This window comes from Salmo salar, chromosome ssa05, assembly GCF_905237065.1.
Source record: "Salmo salar chromosome ssa05, Ssal_v3.1, whole genome shotgun sequence".
Lineage (NCBI taxonomy): Eukaryota > Metazoa > Chordata > Actinopteri > Salmoniformes > Salmonidae > Salmo > Salmo salar.
Genome location: NC_059446.1, coordinates 53,703,758 through 53,731,233, shown reverse-complemented (window position 1 = coordinate 53,731,233; position 27,476 = coordinate 53,703,758). Strand labels below are relative to the sequence as shown.

The 27,476-nt window shown below is 42.6% G+C and overlaps 1 protein-coding gene across 1 annotated transcript in view; it reads right to left on the bottom strand.

Annotated features, from left to right (window-relative positions):
* Positions 1 to 392: 392 nt before the first annotated feature.
* LOC106605122 (serine/threonine-protein kinase 40) overlaps positions 393 to 27,476 on the bottom strand; it is a 28,219-nt gene continuing 1,135 nt past the window's right edge. Inside the window, exons 2-11 of the mRNA XM_014200452.2 lie at positions 24,156 to 24,282; positions 23,703 to 23,788; positions 22,679 to 22,822; positions 21,341 to 21,571; positions 20,624 to 20,676; positions 8,885 to 9,000; positions 6,655 to 6,799; positions 5,964 to 6,083; positions 5,637 to 5,721; positions 393 to 4,086 (exon numbers count right to left, since the gene is read on the bottom strand). Coding sequence (XP_014055927.1) covers positions 3,865 to 4,086; positions 5,637 to 5,721; positions 5,964 to 6,083; positions 6,655 to 6,799; positions 8,885 to 9,000; positions 20,624 to 20,676; positions 21,341 to 21,571; positions 22,679 to 22,822; positions 23,703 to 23,788; positions 24,156 to 24,273 — 1,320 coding nt within the window. The 5' untranslated portion in view covers positions 24,274 to 24,282 and the 3' untranslated portion in view covers positions 393 to 3,864. The remainder of the gene's footprint in view (positions 4,087 to 5,636; positions 5,722 to 5,963; positions 6,084 to 6,654; positions 6,800 to 8,884; positions 9,001 to 20,623; positions 20,677 to 21,340; positions 21,572 to 22,678; positions 22,823 to 23,702; positions 23,789 to 24,155; positions 24,283 to 27,476) is intronic.

Genomic DNA, 27,476 nt, shown 5'->3' with positions numbered 1-27,476 from the left:
GGGCCTTCCTGTTGGAGCAAATCTACCTTGGCCCATGGTCCAAAACTCCCTCAGAGAGAAAAGACACTGTTTCAATTGAGTATTTCACACACACCTCTCTGCAGGGAGTCGATACACATTCTTTAACGGCATGAGAGAGACTGAAGAGTAATAACTATAGGAATATAACCATTGCTTTCCATTTTGTGAACTGAATACATAGGGTTTCATTGACGATTTGGGATTCAACACTTGGGGTCATTGTCATCATTACTACACAATATCTGGTGTTCTTGGTTATACATAGAGCAAATGCATTTCTATTCTTTGAGAAAGTACTCCACCTACTGGCAATGACAGGAAGTATTGTCAACATTTAAAGTTTCACATGAAATAAAATGGTAGGAATAGTGTATTTTTCCATATCAAAGTTTATTGCTGACATGCATGTAGAGATTTGATGAAGTACAAAAATAAGTCTTTTATACAAACTTTTTTTCTTTTTTTCCCCCCATCTCTGTACAATTAGCCAGGTTTTTGTATTAGACGCCCATATCCAACAAAGCAGCTTACAACAAATCCTGCTGGTTTTCAACCATTTTTTACCACCACATCATACACCATCATCTATTTTCCAGTTGAAATATTCAGCAAATCAAATACATCGTTAAACTGACAGACATTTCCCCCATTTTAGAATTATGGTAAAAATGAAAAATTAAGTTGAATGTTCATTAAATGAAAATCGGTTGTATTATGAAAAACATTAGGTTTTTCTGTAAGACTCAAATTCCAAATTCTTCCTTGTTGGTTGATTTTAGGCAATTATAATTCTGGGACCGCCTTGCAAGTAAAAAAAAATATTAAAAAATCATGCAAAAATCACATTTTACAAAGAGCTCAACATCATGCTTCGTATGGTGCTTTCAGTCCACAGAACGTCTATGAAGGGGACAACTTTCATAGAAAATTGGGACAATTCCAACAGCCAAATGTGAACACTATCTTGATAATGCTACAGATAATACATTACTATCAAGGGTCTTACCTAATAAACCTACATATTTATATCCAATAGTGGGTTATGGTCACCCTCAAGTAAGATGGGATCACAAATTTGCCTTCAACTTCAGCAAGGGCTGTGGTGTACACAAAATACCCTTTTCTCATCAACTACTGACACACTATCAACTACAATACTGCTTTTATACCCAGAAATTCACATTGAGGTGGGGAAAAAGCTAACATCTCAAAATCTCATTACATTTATGAATTCTTTTCAAATGTGGTGGCAAGCATTGCCTCCGATGCATAATTTGTGTTAAAGTGGGGCTGTTCAGGAGTGTGCAATGTTACAAAACGTTCAGATGAAGATATGATTTCCGGTCATGTTGAATTTGGAATCATATCAGTTCTATTCAACACATTCCTATCTGCAACATTTCACCTTACTGAATGTACCCCTGATCAGAGCTGATATCGTTCCACTAGATGGAAGCTCTACTGGTGTTGTCGCTGTAATGATGGTATTATATTTACATACTGACCAAAAGTCTGGTATGGGGCGATAAAACAGTTGGCATGGTCCCAGATCTGTTTGTGCTGGTCATTGTCAAGGCAACAGGAGTTGGCAAGACTGCACAAACAGAACTGGGATCAGGGTAATAAACAGATCACTACCATAAATCATCATAATGCACGATTATTTGTGTAAAAAATAGAACTATGCAGTCAGTCTCATTATTAGTGTAGCTTAAATCGACCACGAGTGTGTGGCAATGGTAAAAAATAATAAAAAGAGATCTTTAATGAAGATGGCTGATAGAGAGAAAAAAACTGCAATGGCGGCTCAAGTTTGAATGTTTGGAGAAACAAATGGAACCAGAACACTTCTTGCTTAAAGCTAAAATGGAAAATAGATTTGATGCCTGAAAATGGACAGTGAATAAATAACAAAATAAACATACATGAAATTGAGGAAAAAGACAATATACAATGAAATAGGACAAAACTGACTCAAGTTTCTACTCATGTGATCAATTTGGATATAAATAGGGTGAAGGCCTAAGCAATGCGAATACCTATAAAGATGGGCAAGCTTATGTGAACAGATGACTAATATTGTTCACGAGTTAGTAGCTTAGCAACATTGCTAGCTATTTTTTGACAAACTTTGCTAACAAACGACAACATTGCCATCTGTCTAAAGTAAATTTGCCGACATAATGGCAAACATTTTTCCTACTAAATATCTGCCTACTTTAGCAATGTCATCGTATTTCCAGGACACTAGTGTACTTTAGACGAAACAGCCGTTAGCCTCTGTGCAGAATGGTTGGATTGATCACGACGTTAGGCACCTCTATGGCACCGCCAGCAGAGGGAGGCTTGAGAACGTGCATAACGCGACAGACCACCTCATTGTTGAGTTTCTCTATGAAATATTACACTGATTCAATTATCACTATCAACATCATAGTAAGTCTCATGATCAGCTACTACAATATAACTTACAACAGCTAAAAGGGCTTGAGAGCTACTATGATCATCACGGCTTTGTTTGATTTGAAACTTTTGCTACACACTGGAGCATTCACGATTAAGACAGAGGCAACAGGAGGGATGCCCATCTTTCATAGCGGACACATTCAGTCCAGCCAGTCTTAGAAAAGCCTGTATGGTCTCAGTATGTGCAAGCAACTGAGGCAGGCAAGATAGGGAAGGATGGCTAGTTTAAGGGTCTGCACTGACTCACTGGGCTTAAATAACGTGGCTTTTTGACACCTAAATGCAAAACAATGGTTCCACAGGGGGTGAGAGCGAAAGCAAGAAAACAATGCAATCTGCTACTTAGAAGTAGGCGATTTGGCCACCCTTTGATAGTTAGCATTTTCAATGTAGAATAGATAGACGGGTAAAATGCTAGTTATTAGTCATAAGGAAAAAAGCTTATTCATATTCCACATTCCAAACCTTTATGCACCAAAACATAGTAATGCTTTCTGTCTACGGTGACAACACTACCCCGACAATTCCTTGTTTTCCGAGAATGGTGGACATGATGTAAAATGCACACAAAAAAATACAATTAAAAATAAAGATTGAGAGAGGTAGATTTGAAGTCGTCAGTTTAGAGACGGGACTAGTCCAGATCATTTTGGTTATGAGGAAACTAAAGAGAGTGAATTACGTCCATGATCAAGTGATCTCAGTTTGGAGAGTTGAGGGGAGAGAGGTTAGAGGAAGGTTGCTACATGGTTCTACTGGCCCTGTATTGCTCAGGGTTTTCAAGAATAAGTGGGGGTAGGTAGGAGGGTGATGGCCAGGTCTCAGCGGAGGGAAACAAATTGGGGGGGGGGGGCTTTTCATGTCCAAACACACACGCGTGTCTGGTATCCCCCTGGCCTGTACGAGTCCATATGTGCCCATAGCTGGCTGGCTGAGTCCATATGTGCCCATAGCTGGCTGGCTGAGTCCATATGTGCCCATAGCTGGCTGGCTGAGTCCATATGTGCCCATAGCTGGCTGGCTGAGTCCATATGTGCCCATAGCTGGCTGGCTAAGGGGGGGGGGGTTCAGTGGGAGCCTTTGGTTGAGATCTTCAGATTCTCCAGCCATGCCATTCCTGTGCACACAACCAACACCCAGACTTGAAGTGTGAAAACTATGAGAGGTTGTCAGGTGAGTGATCAGTTCTGCCCCCCCCATGTCTATTCCCACTCCACCTACCTAACTCACCACAGCTAGGGACCCCTCTATCCAAGGGAGGGTCAGGCTGGGGCTAAGCTCCCATAGATATTCTCAGTTTCAGGGTACCTTCCCGACCCAACCCTTGTGTCCCCCACCCCACTTGTCCCCCAGAGGGCAAGGTGATGGGTGAAGGGGCTACTTCCGGAGGAAGCGCTGGGCCAGGATGGCGGCATCAAGAGGGCTGACGGGTGTGGCATCGTGGCCCAAGCGCCGCACGGGCGGGATGGCGCTGAACTGGCGCTTGGCGAGGAAGCTGGCCTTGGCCTCGTGAATAGTGTTCTTCTCCTCAGCCAGCAGCAGCTGCTGGCGCATGTAGTTCTCAAACTCGTACTGCGACGACTCCTCCATCATTTTCACCTGGGAGAGACAGATGCTTATTAGTTAGTTACACACTGGGTCGTGTTCATCAGGGCAGTGGTTTTCAAAACTCTTCTCAGTGACATTTTGTTATTGATTAGTTGAATCAGGTGCACTAGTTCTGGTATAGCTCAAACACATGGAATGGTTGGGGGTCCCTGAGGAGAGGTTTGAAAACCCCTGCATTAGAGCACATCATGGAAAATGTCTTAAGACATTTTGCAACAGAAAACTAAAATTAGCGTTTATTGGACCAGGTCTACCAAGTGCAGGTAGTCCCTTCCCAGTTTGTTAGTTTTCTTCTGTTTGGTGCCCACTGAACACGACCCTGCTGTTACACAGAGATACTGTTACACAATGAACACAAGTTAGAGAGCCTGGTTAATGATTAAGAGATCAGCGTCCTTGTCAAATCAGAGCTGATTAACTTACGCCACCATTCTCATCAATGGGGCTGTAGTGGAGCAGGTTGAGAGCTTCCAGTTCCTTGGTGTCCACGTCACCAACAAACTAACATGGTCCAAGCACACCAAGACAGTTGTGAAGAGGGCACAGCAAAACCTATTTCCCCTCAGGAGACTGAAAAGATTTGGCACGGTTCCTCAGATTCTCAAAAGGTTCTACAGCTGCACCATCGAGAGCATCCTGACTGGTTGCATTGCTGCCTGGTATGGCAATTGCTCGGCCTCCGACCGCAAGGAACTACAGAGGGTTGTGCGTACAGCCCAGTACATCACTGGGGCCAAGCTTCCTGCCATCCAGGACCTCTATACCAGGCGGTGTCAGAGGAAGACCCTAAAAATTGTCAAAGACTCCAGCCACCCTAGTCATGGACTGTTCTCTCTGCTACCGCATGGCAAGCAGTACCAGAGCACCAAGTCTAGGTCCAAGAGGCTTCTAAACATCATCTACCCCCAAGACATGACTCCTGAACATCTAATAAAATGGTTACTCAGACTATTTGCATTGCCGCCCACCCTCTGTTACACTACTGCTACGCTATCATCTATGCATAGTCAATTTAATTAACTCTACCTACATGTACATATTACCTCGACTAACCAGTGCCCCCGCACCGGTGCCCCCTGTATATAGCCTCGCTATTGTTATGTTACTACTGCCCCTTTAATTATTTGTTACTTTTATTTATTATTATAATTTTTTTTAAACTGCATTGTTGGTTAGGGCTTGTAAGCATTTCACTGTAAGGTCTACACCTGTTGTATTCAGCGCATGTGACAAATACAATTTGATTTTGATTTGAAAATACAGTTTCATGACTGAGAATGTTTGTCAAGCCATACTTGTACACATTTTTGTATTTCTTACACCACCTTTATATTTAAAAAGATTGGATTCAAATGTAATGAAAGTGCTTGCCTCATGGTGGCGCAGTGAGAACAAACACCAAGGCACCAGTCAGTAAGGGAGGAGCATTTGGCTCTGTTCCCCAGAAGGCTTTGGGTGAGGTGAAGTTCTGAGGCTTAGCCATGCGTTAATGCTAAAGGCTGAAGGTGGGTCAAGGGGGTTGTTGACCACAGGGATCTCACCTCCTGGAGATGCTCTGGGTGGCTGACCTGGTCATCGATGTCCGGTACAACCTGAAGAGGACCGGTCAAAGAGGATACTGACTGCCTACAAAGCACACACACAAAATAGAGTTTATCGACACAGCAAGGGTTGACTGATGATTCTATTGTGCAGCGTTTAAATTAATCTATTACGCTACGTTGCACCAAGTTAACATCTTGATGGCATTATAGATGATATTCTCACACCAGATGAGAATATATTGTTGTTTAGCACTTTTTCAACCACAAAACCACTACTGGCAATATTTAAAGTTCTCTCCCTGTCCACCAGGGGGCGTGACTCACCATGAGGCAATAATGCCGCTGAGAGACTCCAGGACCTCGGCAGCGGTCAGCCTCTGCTGGGGGTCTAGCACCAGCAGCTTCCGTATAAGACACACAGTGTTCTCCGACACACGCCCGTCCCTGAGGGGAGGGGGAGGAAAGGGAAGAAAGAGAGTGGGAAAAAGGGGGAAGGGTTATATTTATGGCCTTCAGTACCAGAAGGAGAAACTGTTGAATAATACATAGGAGGAACCAACAAGAGCATGGTCCTCTGTAGCTCAGTTGGTATAGTGTAGCGTTCGCAACGCCAGGATAGTGGGTTTGATTTCCCAGGATCACCTGTACATAAAATGTATGCATGCATGACTAAGTCACTTTGGATAAAAGCATCTGCTAAATGGCATATATTACTATTAGTTATAACAGTGTGTGGCCCAGAACTTAATTGATATTGTGCAATTCTGCCAAAGTCCTTGAGTAGACCAACTGTCATGATAAGCATCATTGTAGCATCTTCCAATTCACACCAATGCAGTATAAAAAGGGCCTTGAATAATGCCTGTGTGGCGCTGTAAGGGATGGAAGGTGTCGTACGACATGTAGCACGCAACTCTGTATGGAGGTGCATGGAGCAATAATGCTTGTGTGGTTTTGTATGGGATGTGTGGTACTGTATTGGTGTGGGGGGGGGGGGGGTTGTATGTTGACCTACTCTGGGATAGAGTACTCTGCAGCCTTGATCTTGCGGAACAGCTCCTGAGGTATGCTGTCGTAGAAGGGGAACTGGCCGTAGAGCATAGTGAACAGCACCACGCCAAGGGCCCACATGTCACTGGGCTTACCGTGGTATGGCCGGCCTGCAAAGGAAGACATTAATAGAGTCATTTAAAATGTTTCACGAGCTAGGTCTACACAATTGGCGACAGATTTATGCAACAACAAAAAAATATGCGCATTTTCCCACCAGAGATGCATTTCCATCAACTGGACTTGTTACAGATAGCGCTGTACAGATAGCGCTGTTGGCTAGAGAGCACGTATAGCCTACATGAGATTATTGTTCTGGACAACAACAAAAAAAGCAGCGTGAGTTTTTATTTGTCAAACGGCAGCCAAGCATCGACAATCATGACATGAGAATAAGACCCTTGATATTTATTGGAAAGGAGCATCAAGCTCATCATTATGCACTTTCACCCATCCTGTGAAGTTCATCATTTATTTCATCTGTAGCCTAATAAACTGCATGCTTTTGCGTGTCCAAGTTATCGATATGTTACTATATTAATGAGCATAAAAGCATTTCAACCAGCATTTCTCACAATTAATTTTCCTGACAAAAAATAAAATGAGTATATTTTGTTTTGTCGACATTTGGAAAGTTCACCAAAAAACATGTTGACATTTCGAAAGTTTACTGTTTCCATCAGGCCTGTTGTGACATTTTGTATCTAACATGTACTCGCATAAAAAGTTTGGATGGAGACCTGGTTAACGTTTGACTTTTTGCAACTGAGAAAAGGACGCTTCCTTAAAAACATGTTTTGCATATAGGCTTACATATCATGTAACAGTATGGTGCATGTACGTACATGCACCAGTACAATCACACTCAAATCTTAATTCAACCACAAACATCGTTTGTTGTTACTCCTCAACCCACTGTCCTCCTCTACAACCATACATAATACCCAGAATATCTCATTATCAACCACAGAACAAATGATTAACCAATGGAACACAAACAGAAGACAATGTGACTACCACTCTCTCCAACTGCAGATCTAGGCTCATCTTTCCAAGAAACTCCCAACCACAGTTACATATGGCAATACCGTACCTCCATTACTCTTAAACCTATGAAACCGTAAAGGCATGATGAGTCAGAAGCCAGTGATGGTAAGGGAGGAGCAATGAGCATGGTGCTCTGCTTTAAGACCAGAGGCAAGTGTTGTTATAAAGAGGTGGCGGCAGTTGCTTCCCTCCCTCTGCCCATGGGGCAATAATGGTAATGCAGTTGACACACACACACACAAGGGGGAGGGGTTGGGAGTAGTTTCCCTCTCGGTGAGTCATCAGTGTGACTCACTGGAGGTCAGTTTCATTGTTCTGTTTTCAACTTGTCAATGTTCCGCTCATATATGCCTAGGTTCTGTGTTTTAATGGAGAGAGGGGAAGCAAACACCAGCCAAATCTGCTCTTTTCACACATTTCCCACCAATCGTGTCTAGACCGAAGGGCTGAGAATAACTTTTCAAATGGTTAGAACCTCAGTGTACGCATGAAGTTCGTGCACAAACTACTGAGTGATGGAATATTGTGTGCCGTCTCTGCAGCAAGCGATTAAACTAATAGCAAAATGTAGCACAGTAACATGTTTGCAATAAAACCAAACAAATCAACACCACATACCCTAATACATGGCTTATCACGAGAGAACATCATGCAACTCTAGATGATCAAGTTAATAAATGGAAGAAAAAAAAAAAAGCCGAGATATTTTCAGTCTTCACTAAATGTTCCAAGTTTGCAAAATAGGCTGTGTTGCCTAATAACCGGAAAAACCAACAACAGTGGACTGCCAAACATTACGCAAGCCTCCTGACTGACTCGCAGATTCCCAGCTCGACCCAGATTAAACTAGGCTGACCCTTCCTTTCAACAGAACAGTAAAATATATAAACAGGAGCTTCTCAGTCAAACCACATTACAAAAATAACATGTGAATTACCCTTGGAAATCAATAGGCCTACATGATTTGCATCCACTTGTTACATAAAGTAAGCATGGAGATATGGAAGTTTCAATTGAACTGTTTATGCGACTGTGTTTGGCATCAGTAAGTAGCATTTGTGACAGACTGATAGAGAACTTCCTTCTCCTTTCCCTTCACATGCCATCTGTGTGTGTGTGTGTGTGTGTGTGTGTGTGTGTCCTCTCACCACTCAGTACGTCAGGGCTGATGTAGGCTGGACTTCCTCGCTGGTCCTTCAGCAGGTCGTCCTCGCTCACCAGGTGCTTGCCCAGGCAGAAGTTGGTGATGGTAATCCGATGAGTCCTAGGGTACAGAGACCAACACACAGCAGGGTCATATTCAGTAGATACAAAAAAAACAAAAAAAAAACAACAAAAAAAGTCAGAAACTGAGCGAAAGACCGAAATGCAGCACAGTATGCCCTAATGCAGGTATTCCCAAATAGGGGTACGAGTACCCGCAATGCCGTCGGCGGTACGTCAAATAAAAATGAGTCACATTTTTTAATAAACAAAAGTAAAATTCTCTTCACATTTTCAAACAGTCCATTTATATCCCCCCCTCGCCTGAGTAGCCTCGTTTCAGTGCCCAAAATAAAACCATCTACTGTTCAGCGAAATAACAATGCCAAATACATGTAGTCTAGTCAAATAATTAACATCCAATCATATTAACCGTCACTCTCTCGCGGGAATTCCACTAACAGTCCGTATGTAGCCAAACGTAGCTGCTGCTCATTCCGTTTGCTTGAAAATGTATAAATGGTAAAAAAAATAAAATAATAATAATAATAATAATAAAAGGCCCGTGTCCACAGAGACACATACCACCAGCTCTAATGGTAGTACTGCTACTACAAGCAGTACTACACCTGCACTTGACGACACAAGTTGCTCTGCTTCCATGAGCACATCCAATGCTAGCATCAGTAATTCTACATTTGCTGTTAGCCAAGGTAGCATGGACACCGACAGTTGTGAATCTGATGCAGCCGAGCTGCATCAATTCCTCCACTGAACAGACCGGGACGTTGGACCATCAAAGACACGCAAATATGATGAGAACTACATTGATTTGGGGTTCACTTATATTGGTAGTGCCCTTCCTCAGCCACAGTGTTATACAGTATACGCAAAAGTACTCTCACAACGCGATGAAACATTCACTCTTGCGCAGACATTTAGAAACAAAACATGCCAATTTGAAAAATAAGCCATGGGAGTTTGAGCGAGAATTAAGACTACTTTCGAGTAGTAAAAGCAACAGATACCATTACTAAGAAGAGGCTAGAAGCGTCTTATATGGTGAGCTACCGAGTGGCTAGGACAGGCAACCCCCATACTATTGTGGAGGACAATTCTTCCTGCTGCTGCGGATATGGATGGGACAATGCTGGGGGGGAAAGGCCCCAAAAAACTATACCGACATTGCTTCATCAAACACCACTTTCACGATGCATCAGTAACATGGCAGGAGATGTTTTGAAACATTTACTGCTTCGCATACAAGCCAGTCAATTCTATGCATTACAGCTGGATTAATCAACAAACGTGGCGGGCACAGCTCCTGGTATATGTCCGTTACGTTTAGGGGGGGTGTCAATTAAGGAAAACATCTTCTGGAAACCAGAACAGATTATCATATTTTTTAAAGTACTGGACAGCTTTGTGACATCAAATGGACTTTGGTGGTCAAGATGTGTTGGTATCTGTACTGATGGTGCAAAAGCCATGACAGGGAGACATAGTGGAGTGGTAACGACATTCAAGCAGTTTCTCCTGACGCGACTTGGGTACACTGCAGCATCCGAGAGGCTCTTGTTGCCAAGGGAATGCCTGACAGCTTGAAAAGAGGTTTTGGACACTGCAGTGAAAACTTTGTTAAAGCAAGGCCCCTGAACTCTCGTGTATTTTCTGCTCTATGCAATGATATGGGCAGCGGCCATGTAACACTTTTACAACATACAGAAGTGCGCTGGTTATCAAGGGGCAAGGTATTGACATGTTTTTTTTTTTTAAATTGAGAGACGAGCTTAAACTTTTACAGACTAATTTTCACTTGTCTGACCCCTTGCACAATTACAAGTTTCTCACACGACTGGCCTATCTGGGTGATGTTTTTTCTCACCTGAACGATCTGAAATCTAGGATTCCAGGGACTTTCCGCAACTATATTCAATGTGCGGGACAAAATTGAGGCTAAAAAGTTGGAGCTCTTCAGCCTGTGTTAAGGACAACACACAGGTCTTTCCATCATTGTATAATTGGTGTGCAAATGAACTCAAGCTTACGGGGACAATGTCAAATGTGATATAGCGAAGCACCCGAGTTGGGTGCACAAGCACGCAGGTACTTTACCAAAACGGATGACAAACTGGATTCGTTATCCCTTTCATGACCTGCCTCCAGTCCACTTACCGATATCTGAACAAGAGAGCCTCATCGAAATCGCAACAAGCAGTTCTGTGAAAATTGAATTTAAAGTCAGAAGCCACTGCCAGATTTCTGGATTGGGCTACACTCAATGTATCCTGCCTTGGCAAATCACACCGTTAAGACACTGATACCCTTTGCAATCATATACCTATGTGAGAGTGGATTCTCAGCCCTCACTAGCATGAAAACTAAATACAGGCACAGACTGTGTGGAAAATGATTTAAGACTGAGACTCTCTCTAATACAACCCAACATTGCAGTTATGTGCATCCTTTCAAGCACACCCTTCTCATTACCTGTGGCGAGTCATTCACAATTTGATGAACAAATAAGGTTTTATATGTAAGATGGCTAAATAAAAATAATTATATTATTATTTGTGCCATGGTCCTATAAGAGCTCTGTCTCACTTCCCATGAGCCGGGTTGTGACAAAAACTCACTCATTCTTATGTTTAATAAATGTATCGTATAGTGTGTGTGTGTGTGTGTGTGGCAGGTTTACAATGACGGCAAAAAACAACATTTGAGAGTGCGCTGACCCTGGTGCTAGAGGGGTACGCAGCTGGAGGTTGAATGTTTGAAGGGGTACGGGACTATAACAAGTTTGGGAACCACTGCCCTAATGAATATGACCCAGGAAACTCTACTCCACTTCCTGATTGTTAAAGTTTGCCTCTTCATCACAAAAAAATAAGTGTTTGGTAGGCCTGTGAAGACACAGGATGCTTCATGAAATAATGAAATAGATGCTGGCTGACGTGGGAGGCGTAGTTCACTCACTGCTTAATTTCACTGCATCACAATTAACTGACCACAGCATTATGGACTCCTTAGCGTCATCTTAAAAGAAACCAGAGGAAGTTTCAAAGAAACAAGACTACACGATCACCACCACCAGAAGGGACAACTCCAAACCAGGAGGACAGTGATATCTAGAGACAGGGTAAACGCCAGACAGTCTGGCGCCCAAGCACCGTAGCTAGGGACATCATATTGGTTTCTGTGGAAACATCATAGGCCTATCAGATGTTTGCATGAGTCATCGTAGATAAACTGTGTGTGTGTGTGTGTGTGTGTGTGGTGGGGGGGGCATGCAGGGTTTAATGGTAGGCCTTCATACAGTATCCCCATCCTTTCCAGAACATGTAGAGAGAGGGGAAAAAAAAAAAAAGGCTACACTGACAAACATGTGAGTCAACCTGTGGTTTGGGATAATTATCTCGATGACTAATCCTGCATGCCATTGGGTTGACGAATGTGTATGCAAAGCACATAAGGAAAACTGCACGCACAAGCTGAAGTCCACCCGCACGCATGCACAGGCTACACAATCACAACTGCAATTTAGCGCCTTGGTCTACTCAAGATCACGTTCTCACCCACAACCCCTTTCTCCAAGGACCGAGGTCAATGCAGCTTCCCCTATTCTCTCTCACCTGCACTGTATGCAGTTCACATTCTGCTCACACAGACAGAAGGCCACATTTAGGCTAAGGTTAATTGCTGTGAAAAAAATGCCACATTGTAAAAACATTTTTGAAGAGGAAACCTTTGTCTACAGTCTACCATCTGAGGCTGTTCAAAATGATTTGTGAACATGAGTCGTCTATAATACAGTAGCCTTTTGAAATTCACAATGACAGGAGGTGACGCTTGAAGGGCTCTCGATAAAAAGCTACTTTATGAAGGGGGCCTTTCTTTCGCCTGCATGCATCACACAACTGTGGTTGCTATTCTTACTCTGTATCCTCTCCATGAATGAGATAGCGTGTTCGCCTCGAGAGAGAAGGACCCTTAGGACTGGAGGGACCAAAAGAACCACACCGTCTCCACTTTCTGGTCGTGTGATCCCAGGAGACAGGAAACCAGAAACCGCCACATCCCCAGTGACTCCCCCTCATCCTGCCCAAAATAACTTGACTGATGGGAAAGGGGTTGAACATGGCACCCGCTGGCTCCACATGAAGCTCAACAAATTGCACTAACAAATAAACTAAAAATACATTTCAAAAATTCAGCAGGAGTGTCCCTCAATTGAAGCTATATTTGAGATTTTATTTTCAGAAAAACAGAACAGAACAGTGTGGTGAGGTCAAGCATTTCTCTCAAACATTTTGGGGATTTACCTGTGCATGACTAGTGTCCCATCAAACACAATTAACATTGTAAAAAAAGTCAACTTCGCTTTCCAGTTTTAAACACAGACGGACTTCGAATTGCAACTAAAAGCTGTTCCTATTTTTGTAATGTCGCTTTTTTACTTATTTGTGAACCCGCTACCATCAACCAAACCCTTTTAAAATTGATTTGCAAAGTTTATTTCCAGCATAAGCAAACTCCTGACAATGATACAGCACACTGAGCTTTGCAGGACGGGGAGAAGTTGGTGAAGGGAAGAAGATTGTACAGGTGTAAACTAATCTTCAGCACAGTCAGTGGGAATATATGCAGAGGTTGATGTCAGTGTTAAGTGTCAGCTGACTGAAGCATGCTGACAAACAAGCACTATCGAAACTCAGTCTAAAGACTGTGCAGAGACAGGGGAGAGAGAGCGGGATGACCTGACAAGTGCAGCCTCTAAAGTCTAGTTTGCAATCAACCAAACATCTTACAACCCTAAAGTACACCCGCAATGTAACAGCTAATTTAAGAATTACTAGCCTACAAAACACCAGCTATTTAAAACAACTTGCTGGCAAGATGCAATAACAGCCTCATTCCATCCATTTCAAGCAGATAAATTACCTGAACAATAAAAAAATTAAAAAAGTAACGACCGTGCTGATGGAAAAGGAAATGCAGGTACATTTTTAAATGTCGGCATGCAATTTGTTTGTTCGACACGGTTGGTTCTTTTTGTCTAAAATGAATTATGCGAGAAATGGCAGCCTTTACATAATAGCAATCATATCGATGTAAACTTGGATTCACACGATGATAGGCTATGTTGTGTGATCCTACCACTAGGACTGGGGACAGCATGGAGTTTATTAGGCAACAGATGAAATAAGTTATGATAGGGGGTGCTTACATTTGTCCTGTTTCACACATGTACAAGTGTCTGGTGTAAAATGGAAAAAATGGTTTGTTGCATATCCCAAATATGGGTGAGGCCTTCCTCCATACATCTCTCTCCATCCATCCCCCATAAAGTATGCATGCACACTCAGCAAGGACACGTAGAGTAAAGGCAAAAGACAAAAAAGGAAGACAATGACAGGGAATGGAAGAAAGGAGTAACGAGCAAAGACAGTGTGAGAAAAAAAAAAGCCTTCTGACAGACAGAGGGAGGGAAAGTAAATAGAGGGCTGGGTGGGTGTGAGAGTGAGAGACGTGTGTGTCCATGGTGAGTCAGCCCTGAGCTATGGAGGGCCTTTGGCAGGCCTCTCCTTGTGTCTCCAGCTGGGACAGTGTTCCACTCGTCTGCTTCGTTCCGTGCAGCAGCCCCACCGGCCACAACAAAACACTTTCTTTCGTCACCACTACCGCTGCCAAATGGCGCTCACTAGGGATGCACGATTAATCTAAAATTGCGATATTGACATCCACAATATCTATATCGCAAGAGGCTGCAATATCGTTCTAGTTTCACTATAGACGGGTTAGCTGACAATGTCACGAAAACGATGTGCACGCTTCCATAGTGCAGAAGTCAGCGTGTTGTTGAGATTCTGGATGGCCAGATTGCTAGAAAGAATAATAAGAAACTGCCATGTGGGGAATCATAAGTGGCTTGTTTCATCTTGTTATTGATACAATGTCTTGTTTTGGAGGTGTTGACTGATTTCATGTCAATGCTAATATGGTAAAAAAATTCAAATTTAAATAAGAAAAATCACTAGCTAGCTAACCAATAACTAACAATGTATTTGAGAGACAATTGCTCATTGTGCAAATGTTAAATAAACAGACGAAATATAGCTTGCATGTTGTCATCCCTAAGCCAATCCCTTCTAATTTCCCCCCTCATAGTTGCAACAAAATAAAGGCGTGCGCTAAACAACTAACCAATCTATGCATGCTCTGACCGAACAGAAAGCTCTCAACAGATTTGTCCAAACATGAACGATGTAGCTATTCACTAATATAAATCCACGTTTCTATTTTATACTATTCATTTGTGTAACTTGCTCTCTGCAAAACACTTGTTTGTTGGTCTTACCAAGCTGCCAAATTTAGTTTACTCCACTGAGATAAGGCAAATCTTGCTAGCAAACATTTGCTCTAATACAGCCTAATACCAGTGAGTATATCAGCATTGGTTGTGCAACAGCTTGTTCTTAAAATCAAAGAGGAAAAGACAAAGAATATTAAATTCTGTCCGAATGTATCTATTTAAATCTAATTAGGGTCCCATGGGAAACACTGACCAACACTTCGGTTCCTACTGTCATAACCAACTCCTCCCTTTTTCCATTAGTTGTCATACCAAACAAAACTGCATTCCAAGTGCCCACTGTAATCCTACCATATAAATAGAATGGTCATTCTAAATTGTATGATGCCAACAGCATAGCCAAGTGTTTTGATCTATACATCGCAAATAAAATAGCAATATATGGTACAAAAATAGCACTTCGATTTTTTTGCAGCGCTCACCATTAATCATCAAGCCTTAAATTGACCAGGATTGGGATGCACTGCTGCACAGTATGTTCGTGTGTAGTGGGGGGAGAGGGAAGGAATTGAGGTAGTAAACACTTCTTTGCAGCGGCTAATATGCTTTTAGGTGATGTATGGCCACTACTATTTAGATATGTGTATGCATGAATGAAACTCATTCAGACCCATGAATATGCCACTTGCTCAATTGTTTAATAGTCTAACACATACTATATGAGCACGTGGAGCCAAGAGGAATTGCAAAAGCTGTTGATCAGTTACAAAACAGTCACTAGCATACTCCTACATTTCATGGACTCAAGATAAAAACAGCTAAATACATTCACGGTAAATAAAATAAAAAACAATGAAAGAAATTAAGAAATCCAGCAGGGTTTTAAGAGGCACAATTTTATTTTACCCTTATTTAACTAGGCAAGTCAGTTAGGAACAAATTCTTATTTTCAATGACGGCCTAGGAACAATGGGTTAACTGCCTTGTTCAGGGGCAGAACGACAGATTTTGTACCTTGTCAGCTCGGGGATTCGATCTTGCAACCTTTCGGTTACTAGTCCAACGCGCTAACCACTAGGCTACGCTGCCGCCCCAAAATAGCCCCAATAAGGCTGGGATTTGACAGGGACCTCACAATACGATATTTAGGTGGCAATACAATATGTATTGCGATTCAATGTTTCAAACATATCTGCTACAGAGGGACAAGCGAGAGGATGAGTAAACAAGTTCTGATCAGCCATGGAAATAAGTGCTGAAAACAAATTGTCTCCCTATTTACAAAATGGAGAACTAGCTCTGAAGGAAAACATTTTAGTTTTGGTGCAGGTACAGCAAACTAGCATGAAAACAATATTGCGATATTGTCAAAACGATACAATACCGTCAAAAATAATATTTTGATATGGAAAGGGGGAATTCAACTTAAATGTCTTTGATACGCAACTATTGATTTGTTCCCAGATCACAACCCCCCTCCATCCTCACTAGCACGCACTCCGTTCACACACACTCAAAATAAAGAATACTGCCTAGCCATGATTGGTTGAGATAGAGGGTGAGTCATTCACAAGAAAGAGCAATTCTGTCACTCAAGGCCTCCCTGTCACATGGCACGTCCTCTCTGCTACGCAGATATTTGTAAACTCCTTTGGATTAACTCATTTTCATCAATGACAAGAGGCAAAGTGTAGCTACAGCTTTCAATAACAGAGTGGTCCTGAATACAGCTGCTGGTATCGACACAGCTCTTTCTTCTGAGGCAAAAGCAGTCTGTTTAAAGCAGAGTGGGAAGGATTATTTTTTTTACGTCTTTCGTGAATCATAAACTAACAGTTAAGAGCTTACAGTTAAAATACAGAGATAGTTAGTCTCATCTGTATAAAAAAAAAGTCATTTTCATTGTTAGCTAGCTAGACAGTTGCATACAGGTAACATATGCAGCTAGCTGGCTGAGATGGCCAGTTGCATTCTGCAGTTAGTTGATTGCTGATGTGCAAAGCCATGACGATAATATGTTCGTCAGTGTATTATGTTTAACTAGCTAGATACCGAAAATAGCCACTGTGGTGCGAATGCTAATCGACTAGCAAGCTAATCAAACCCCAAGTTAAGTGACAGGGACACATGAAATGGCTAAATAACTAGCTATCTACACATGTTCAACTAGCTTAATACTAGCCTCGTTCAGAATTCGAGAGTGAAATAGTTACACACTCGTCTCTAACGTGTAGGCTCAGCATTACCGAACAGTCCCATTAAGTCAGAATGATGAACAAACTTTATTTCAACTTACTTTACTGGTTGTCCACCGATGTTGTCCCTATGTCAGAGGTAATTTGATACAAAATATCCACAGGGAAGTCTTATCAACCCAACCTTTAGTACGCTGTCTGTATTTCCAGTTGTTATTTTCAAAACTGATGCAATTCGCACATGAAACGCTTGCACAATATGGCCAAGCCTAACCAAACGGCAGACACTTCCAGCTGATTGTGAGGGAACGTGTCAGCCGACAACATTCCGGTTACATTTGGTTATTGTTTACATAGAGTATCGCGTGTAATGCGTCAAGAGATTGAAAATCCAAGTGACAGAAACTACCGGCACAGCAAAAAGTCAGGTAAACATCATTATCCTGCGGATACCCCATCTCCACCTATCAACAGCATGTACCACCGGGAAAGTGTAAATATAATTTCATTCAACATTCTGGCTTGTAGAGAATATGGCATTGTTTTTTAGGGCGACATCAGTCAGACAAAAAAATAATCCATGGAGTAACCATGGTAAGTCTGTTTAGGCACATTTAGCCTGCTGCTAATTATTAGCTAGTTATCTTGTAATGTCTGCATTGCCATTGTCTGGCTGGAAACTGGTTGTGTGTGTGTGTACAGGGCATTTTAGTAACAGGCAATGACAAGCTATAGGAGATGAATTCATTAGTTTTTTTTTTACCAATTGTTCTGGAATGTGTCTTTCAGGAGTGTAAGGAGATGAACAAGCAGCACTTCAGGTATTTATTGCTGGTATGCAAGGTTTTAATGCCTCATCTATTTTTGTCTGCCTTTCTCCTTTATAGCTTAAAATTGTCTGGAGCCTGGTGTTGTGGCCATGGAGCTGTCACTCGGATGGAACTAGATTTCAGCTGCTGCGCAACGAGCAAGCAAGCATCCCTTGGACTGGACACAACCCGGCAAACATATTTTTGAGAAGATCAGGACTTTTGCAATGAAAAGGCCATAGACATTACGCGCCCTGCTCCAAAGGGCAAGACAGAAATATGTTCAGTTTGTTCATATCATAACTTGAAAAGGTCACTTAAAGGATCTCATGATAAAAGCCTAGATAGTGTTTTACTTAAGCCATTGTGTTAAGTTCTCCAATTTTAGGCTACTACCTTTAGCACTTGAAGTTAAAGTATTTTAATCTTGAAATATTTTCAGTCACGTGTTCACGTGAATTCTTGGTTGGGTCTTAACTTCCCTGGGATAGGGGGCGGTATTTTCACGTCCAGATGAAAACTGTGCCCAAAGTAAACTGCCTGCTACTGAGGCCCAGAAGCTAGGATATGCATATTATTAGTAGATTTGGATAGAAAACACTGAAGTTTCTAAAACTGTTTGAATGATGTCTGTGAGTATAACAGAACTTATTTGGCAGGCGAAACCCCGAGGACAAACCATCCAGGATTATTTTTGTTTTTGAGGTGACAGTGTTTTCAATGGGTTTTCTATGTGGATCTAGATTTAAGGCACTTGCTTGCAGTTCCTATCGCTTCCACTGGATGTCAACAGTCTTTAGAAATTGGTTGATGTTTTTCCTTTGAGTAATGAAGAAGAATGGCTGTTCAGAACGAGGGTCGAGTCTAGGGGACTGTTGTGGTTGGGTCGCGCAACCTGAAAGCTTGCTCCACTTTGTTTTTATCCGCTATTGAACGCAGTTTATCCCGTCTTAAATGTTAACGATTATTTACGTTAAAAAAATACCTAAAGTTGTATTAGGAAAGTTGTTTGGACAAAGATTACAGGTAACTTATTAGATATTTTGTAGTCATGTTGCGCGAGTTGGAACCAGTGTTTTTCTGGATCAAATGCGCCATATAAATGGACATTGGAGATATAACGATGGAATTAATCAAACAAAAAAAAGGACCATTTGTGATGTTTATGGGACATATTGGAGTGCCAAGAGAAGAAGCTCTTCAAAAGGTAAGGCATGAATTATATTGTTATTTCTGAGTTTTGTGTCACGCCTGGCGGGATGAAATATGATTGTTTGATGGGGTGCTGTCCTCAGATAATCGCATGGTTTGTTTTCGCCGTAAAGCCTTTTTGAAATCTGACACCGTGGCTGGATTAACAAGTTAAGCTTTATTCTGACATATTGCATGTGTATTTTCAAGAAAGTGAAATATTTACAATTCTGTAGTTTGAATTTGGCGTCCTGCACTTTCACTGGATGTTGGTCAGGTGGTATGGTAGCGTCCCATCTAGCCGAGAGGTTCAGGCTTAACGGGTGTAAAACAAAGCAGCACTGTAGTTCAATGTGAAAGGTTTTTTATTATACAACAATAGGCAATTTAATACTGTTAATGATTTGCCTAATCAGGAAACTTGGTGAGATAATGTGCAGAGAATTCATTTCGGCAATTTGGTGAAAGTATTCCTTTTCTAAATATACGTTTTCCAAGGATTAATGTCGAGCACGTGTGAAAATCACAGCCAAATGCCCTTTTCTCCTAAGCAGGATAAGTTAAACTTTTAAACCAGCATTACTTCCATGTTTTCTCCAACTACAGCGTATGATGTACCATTTTGAAGCTCAGAGTCTGTACATGTATTCAATGTAAAACACAATTTCAAGTTTTGGAACATAAGACCGAATAGAGATGGGGGGGGGGGGGGGGGGGGGTTTGGAAAGGGGGCTTTGTGGATAAGGAGCTGGTTGCATTCTGCAGGGTCTATTAGATTCTCGGCAGCACAACACTGTGACCTGATGTGCACTCGAGCCAGAGTTCCAACCATGTGTGGTTCCTCCCCCCTCTCTTCGAGAGAGAACAAAGTAAGAGGGCACGTTCTTCGCTCTCTTTTTCCCCTCGCTAGGTTCCCATCACTGCCTTCCAAAACCCAACCACAGGGAATGAGTCACTGACTCGTACGAGAGAGAGAGAGAGGGGGGAAGAGAAAGATGTAGAGAGCAAGAGAAAGAAAGAGGGGTGAAGGGGGATTGAGCTGGGATATCTGTCTCTTCTTTGAGGCTGCGAGGACTTGACCCTGCTCGGGTTGAAGGCCAGTTGCACACCGGATACACACTGGATGGGGCATCTCGCATGGCTGAACCAAATATGAAAGTGTGACTGAGTCCTTACCGTTTGTTCAGCACCATGTTTCCAAGCTTCAGGTCTCGGTGCACAATGTTTTTCTGCAGGGTGAAAGAGGTAGAGATGGATCAGATATGTCACCGTCAGACTGCTGTTGAATGAAGCACTGGAAAAGCAACTCAAGTCAATGCTGTTACTGCTCTATAGGAGCGGCTTAGCTTGGATGATGACTCATCGGAGGGGCTACATAACAAAAATGTAACAACATTTTGACTTGTCTGAACATGCCCAAGACTTAAGTTGGAGACCGTAAAGAAAACACACTTACATAATACATCTTTCAAAAACAAATTGTCAAAGCTATGCGTCATCTTGGCTCTAGATGAGTATACAGTCAAGTCAGTAACCAATTATTTGATCATGAAGGTCAGCCTGTGAAGGCAGCAGGCACTGACCAGATAATCTGATCTACAAATCATTAAACGTTCAAAACAACTGGCCATCGGATAATGAAAAGTCTGGGAAATCTGCAAAGTACATAGCAGACTGAACCCTAGTCAAGAAGCAGATGGATTTAGACTGTTTCGAACACGTTCAAAACAGCTACATTGTAGTCGGACTGAGTTGAATCACTGATCTACAAATTACCTCACATTCCAAATAATTAGGCATACGCATTGTGATCATGATTAGCGATTCTGCACCTCGTCTTCCTCAAACTGATCCCCTCAAACGTGCTGTACGTGTTTTGTTGGTCGGCCTCACCTTGTGCAGGGCCTCCACCACGCGCACCACGTCGTAGAAGATGACGATGGCCTCGCGCTCGCTCAGCCGCTTCTCCTTGATGACGTAGTGCTGCAGGTTGATGAGGTCCGCAGTCTTGTCGCTGAAGTCGTGCGCACAGAGGCAGTCCAGCACCAGGCAGATCCGCTTCTTCAGTCGGCGCACCTTGCCATTGTTAGCCTCCGGGTCCTCCACAATCTCGTACGCCTGATCCTAAAGCAGACATGGGAGAGAGAGCGGGTTGGTTAGGGTGATTAGAGAAGAGACCGTATCTTTTATCTGTGCGTGTTACAATCTGTTGATATGGGTAGTGTTCAGTAAGCACAAAACAAAAGGCCACGAAACAGAATGAAATGTGCTTGTCCAATAAAATGTTGGTTTTCTATTGCAAAACATTTTGCTACGGTGTGCCAGGAACAATACAACTCTGGGGCATTTCTTTAGAAGCATGTAAGAAATAATATAGATTCTGACAAAAGACATGACAATTGAACGGCTTCCAAATCGGAGGTGTCATACGCCGTCACCTCTTCCATTGCCGAGTGAAATTGCAGTCTGGCTTCAATCAGCTATGAGAGAGAGAACAGTGGAGGAGAAGACAGGGCTCAGTGATCTGTGTACAACCATCCCATCTCCAATGTGAATAGAACACAGTCTGGGGGGGGGGGAACAAAGGTCATTCTTCTCTATTCACCTCAGAGCGAGCCACTGTCCCCGTCCCCATTAGTATTGGTTTGTCCAGATTTAGATGGCTGGGCCTCTAAAGGCTTTCTGAGACAAATCATTATTAACTGGTCCGCTTGGAGACGGAACTATAATAAACCAATCAATACCGTTGTAGCCTTGAATGAATCACGCCGCAGCGGCACGGCTCAATGTAGCTATTCTAGGAAGAGCGTGTCGAGGAGGAATAGGGTTGTGAAAGAGAGGCGGCAGATGGAACAATAACAAAGTTATAAAGATATGGGAAGGGCGGGAGGGCTGAGTCACTGTGAGAGTGGTCAGCTGGGAAAGTGAAGGCTTAAAAAAAAAGGTGCTTCAATATCTCTACAGAACTATCTCTAAGCTCCACTGGACTTGGATTGTGCAGTGCGGTTGGTAGGGAGGGGGTGTGAATAGAATGTTTTTCCCTGAAGGGGTGTCTTTGGGAGGCTGGCAGAAAACTATGAAAGTCTCTCATCAGAAAGAATAACGTACAATCACAGTAATTCAGTACAGGTCTGTGAAGTTCTCATCATTGAAAGACATTACAATTGGCTGCAGCGCCAAGCGATGTACGTGAACGTTTGTGGCGCAACCAAGTAAACTCTTGCCATTTACCTGGAACAGGCCATGGTGGTGCACCACTCCGTCCTGGTTATGGAGCAGCGAGAGGAGGGAGTACTCGGTGTGCAGCAGCATCTTCCCCTGCCTCTCCTCCTGGGTCTCCCCGGCCGCGTCTGCCCGCTCCTCCAGCGTCAGGATCTACAACAGAAAGCAGCAGCAAGGTCGTGTTCATTAGGCAGTAAAAGGAAGAAAACTGACTGAAAAAGGGAGGGCCTACCTAGATTTGTCCAATAAGAAACACTTAGTTTTTGGTTTCCCATTGCAAAACATCTTACTACTGTGTCGCCTAATGAATTTGACCCCGAGGTCACGAGCACACACGCTCTGGGACTGGGGAGAAATCCCTGAACAATGAACCACATGAAGTCGTCACCCCACAATGCCTAAAGATGTACCATAACAGCTGACCCCAGCAGCTGATCTAGGCCTTGGGAAAGAACTTAGGAAGAGGGGTTGAGAGCCAGAGGGGACAAAACAGGCCTGCATATTTGGCACATCAAATCAAATTTTATTTGTCACATGCGCGGAATACAACAGGTGTAGACATTACAGTGAAACTCTTACTTACAAGCCCTTAAACAACAATGCAGTTTTAAGAAGAAAAAAAATGTTAGTTAAGTATTTACTAAAATAAACTGATGTTTTTTCCATGCTGGTTTCATTTCATCCCAGCAAAAACACATCCCTACATACTACGGTCAACACACTCAGGAGACAGGCCACTTTTTCGCTCTTCCTCCTAAAACACCTTGTGTGTAAAACAGATTATTGGATTGCCCCAATAAACAAAATGCCTCTACAGTTCGTCTTCTGCGCAAGAGCAGACTGCTGCACTCAAATAGGGCCGTAAAGGAATAACTGAACACTAACAAAGACATCTGTTTAGGAAGGTCAAAGTTTCAAAAGGCTATTGGAACACTGTAGCTAACTAGCTATTGTTTGAAGACACTAATTCATCTCCATCAAACAGTGAAAATAAATAATTTAAAAAAAAAACAGTGTGAGTGTGTCCACTCACCTTTAGCTGGTAGAAGTCATCCGTCCCATCCTTCCTGGCCAGACACTGCACTATGCTTGGCACGGGCGAGTTCCCCAAACGAGGCCCTGTAAGGAAGAAGTGGCAACAGCTGCATGACCAAAAGGTAAGGAGTGTGTGTGCCCTAATGCAAACCATTAGGAGGCATGCAAACTTTAACCCCCCTAACATAACGTTTTCTTACACGTCATCTAGCAGACAGCAGAAGTTTTATGCTACCGTTGCACAAAGTTAACAGTATACATTTTCTGAAAAGATTGAAACAGCAACTTTGCTTAATAGATTCTGAGCCATCTACCCAATGTTAAAAATTCTTCACATTCTTGCCTCAAGCTAACTGAATCCCCCCACCTCTTTCCTAGTTTCCTGCGCACACACAGTTGTAAGAGGCCAACCTTTCCCCTTTTTTGCCCCTGAGTAAACCCCATCCCTTACCCAGGACAAAGGGACCTGCCCTCTTGGCGTTGCTTCCAGCTATTCCAGGACAGAGGAGCTTGCTGGCCCTGACTGAGGTCTCTCCGGCCCCCCTCTCCAAAGAGCGTCGCTTAGACATGCTGGAGCTCTGCAGGAAGAACACAGAGACAAAAAGCTAATCAGATAACATCAGATCAAGATAGGCACATTAAGTGGTGTTGGACAGAAATGTGACCACAAGGAAGAAAAACTCAAACTGATACGGTCTTGATGTTCTTCCAGGCCACAAGCAAAAATATACATCTTGAGTTGCATAATTCAAAAGGCTAAGATTCTGACCAAAATGATGTCAATGTCATACAGTAGAAAATACATTAGTTCTCAATAATCCCTGAAACTGCATGACTATACCTGGGTCTCTCCAGAAGTTCTCTATTGACTTGACTAATGCAGCAGACTGTCTTGTGGTATGAGAGAGGAGAGGGTATAACCCCTCGCAACCACGTTAGAAAACCCCTCCCACAAGTTTACTAACACATTGTGAATGGCTAGCCATTATAGGTTCATTCAGATGTCGTCTCTGGTGAGAGAGATGACACCTCAGCTTTAAATCCTCACAATGTGGCATGCAAATGAAACATCCATGTACTGACATTGAATGACAAATGCCTTGATGCGGAATGCTGTAGGATTACTGCAACATCAAATCCTGCAAGGATGAAATGCTAAAGATGGCAAAACATGTAATAGGGCTAGGCTGAATGCGATTTTGTGCATACATGCTTTTTCATTTTATCCTTCGCAATTACTTTCTGAAAATCCTGCTGCAGCTCTTAGGACCTATATCAGGCCCGGAAAATTGTTAGACTCTAGCCACCCAAGCTATAGACTGTTCTCTCTGCTTCCGCACAGCAAGTGGTACCGGTGCATCAAGTCTGACACCAACAGGATCCTGAACAGCTTCTATACCCAAGCCATAAGACTGCTAAATAGCTAACAGAATGGCCTCGAGGACTGACTTTGAGTTAACCCTTTTATTTTTGCACTGTCTATACACACTCACAGGACTCTCCAACATACACATTTATACTGACACCACACACATGCACTCATCATTTATGCTGCTGCTACTCTGTTAATTATATTTCCCAATGCCTAAATCACCGTACTCCTATACATAACTAACTAACACTCCAGTATCCCTGCACATTGTAAATATGGTATTGGAACTGACTCTATATATCTTCTTTCTATGTCATTTTTAGTACTACATTGATAACTGCATTGTTGGGTTTGGAGCTTGCAAGAAAGGCATTTCACTGTACTAGTGCACATGACATTAAAACGTGAAACTTAATCTGCACTGGTTTGCGGTTCCATAAATCTGTGGACTAGGCTATGTGGTGAGTTATAACCATTGACAGTAAAAGGATATGACTTCCTCTCAGAAGACAGTTTCCCATAAAAGGTTGGGCTCATGGCTTTTTCTCACGACAGAAAAATAAAAACCAACCCTACCATTTCCGATAAGGAACTGAAGGCACATGCCAGGGGAACCCGTGTGTGACACATCGTGACATCTATTTACAGTAACATGCCTACCTCTATAGGACCTACGGTATTTTATCTTTGAGAGGTATTTGCTTTTTTGCTGCCTGTTGATAATGAGTTCCTAAGTGATGAAACACGCTCTGGTTCCCATAACAGGAAAGTAATGTTCAGAACCAACTGTGTGTGTGGTGTGTGGTGTGTGGTGTGTGGTGGGTGAATCACTCAGTTCAGTCACCCCAGGGTTATGATGGACTAGGTTTTGTCAGAAATGCTAAAATGTCAGAGGGATGACACCAATAAGAGCGCAAACTAAAACATGTCCTAGAGTGTAAAAAGGAGGCATCGTTTCAGATTGAAAACAATGTGCGACTTCCTGTAGTGAAACTGCAGCACAAAGGTGATAGGTCAATGTGCCTAAAGACAGCATTGTGGTGACCGTAGATCTTTAGTGGACACATGCCAGTACAAGTTCAACCCGACTAGAGATGTTCAAGAGCGAGATGATTTGGGCTGATAAAAGTGGGAGCATACAGGGCAATAACAATGCATTTGAATTACCTGATTGAGAGTAGACATTGGAAACTGACACACCCCAAAAAATCTAAGTATGCATTAGAGGCAACACTAGTCAAAATGCTCACACCTTAGCCAACACAGCGAACCCACAGAAAAAAGACATCTTTCCATTTTGAAACTGTTCCACCATGGGCCACAGTTTGGCTCTGGTGAGGACAGGACAGTTTGCAGCAGTCACAGTGGGCCTACACAAATTCTCACTTCTATGAGGATTTTTTCAGATCCTAAACAGCAGACTGTGTCTTAATCATGTCTCTCGCCATCTCAACCAATCAATCACCCAGGGAGGCTTATGAACAGTGCTTTTCATGACTCCCAGTCACATGTGCAACTGTAGGAGAGCAGCATATTATATCAATCAATTAGCACACCATTTATTTGCACTAGTCATCTAAACTGAATGTTAGCCATTGCAATTTGCAAAGATGGAATAGTACAGGGCATGCTGCTAAAATGACTGTCCAACAAGAGAACTATTAGAAACTGAATCAGAGCCGACAGGTTCTGATGTGCATTTCTACAAGAGCACTGTACTGCCCTAAAACCATTTGACAAAACAATTACCTTTCTGTAACGCATGCACCTTAGGCTTGCCTGAAATGGGCAGCTCACAACTAGACTTCAGATTAGTTTGGCATTTGATGAATGTAAGCCAACTACCAATAGTTCAAGAACCAAAAAGGTCAAACCACCCGAGGAGAGCACAATGATTGGCAAGAATAACTTCAGTGCAATGGCATGCTAAGATGCAGTTTTATCTGATGCTGACTGTACTGAGAGAGAGTAGGAACATAGCCTACTGAATCATATCAGACACAAGGCACCAGAGAGAATCCCCCACGCCATCCACGGGAACATGCGTTCTTTAAATAGCTGGAGAGCGCACACACGGCCACCATAGACGACTGGAGATCCACTCACGTCCTATTATAGCAGCATGAATCAAGCATTTCACACCGTGTTCTGTTGCAAAACAAAATAATTAGCTAAAAGCACTAACTAAAGGAGCCATCCCTAAATAAATCTAATAGAACAAAATGTCATTTTTACACGTCAATACCTGGAACCTAGGCTATATCCTGATAAATAACTGAAAAATAGTCCAAGCTATCACAATGTTGTCAGAGGAGATGAGTCATACAAATCACGTGCGATCGAAGTTGAACAAAGGATTTCTTGACTTGAGGTTGCACAAGTCAATCACCCTCTAACTAT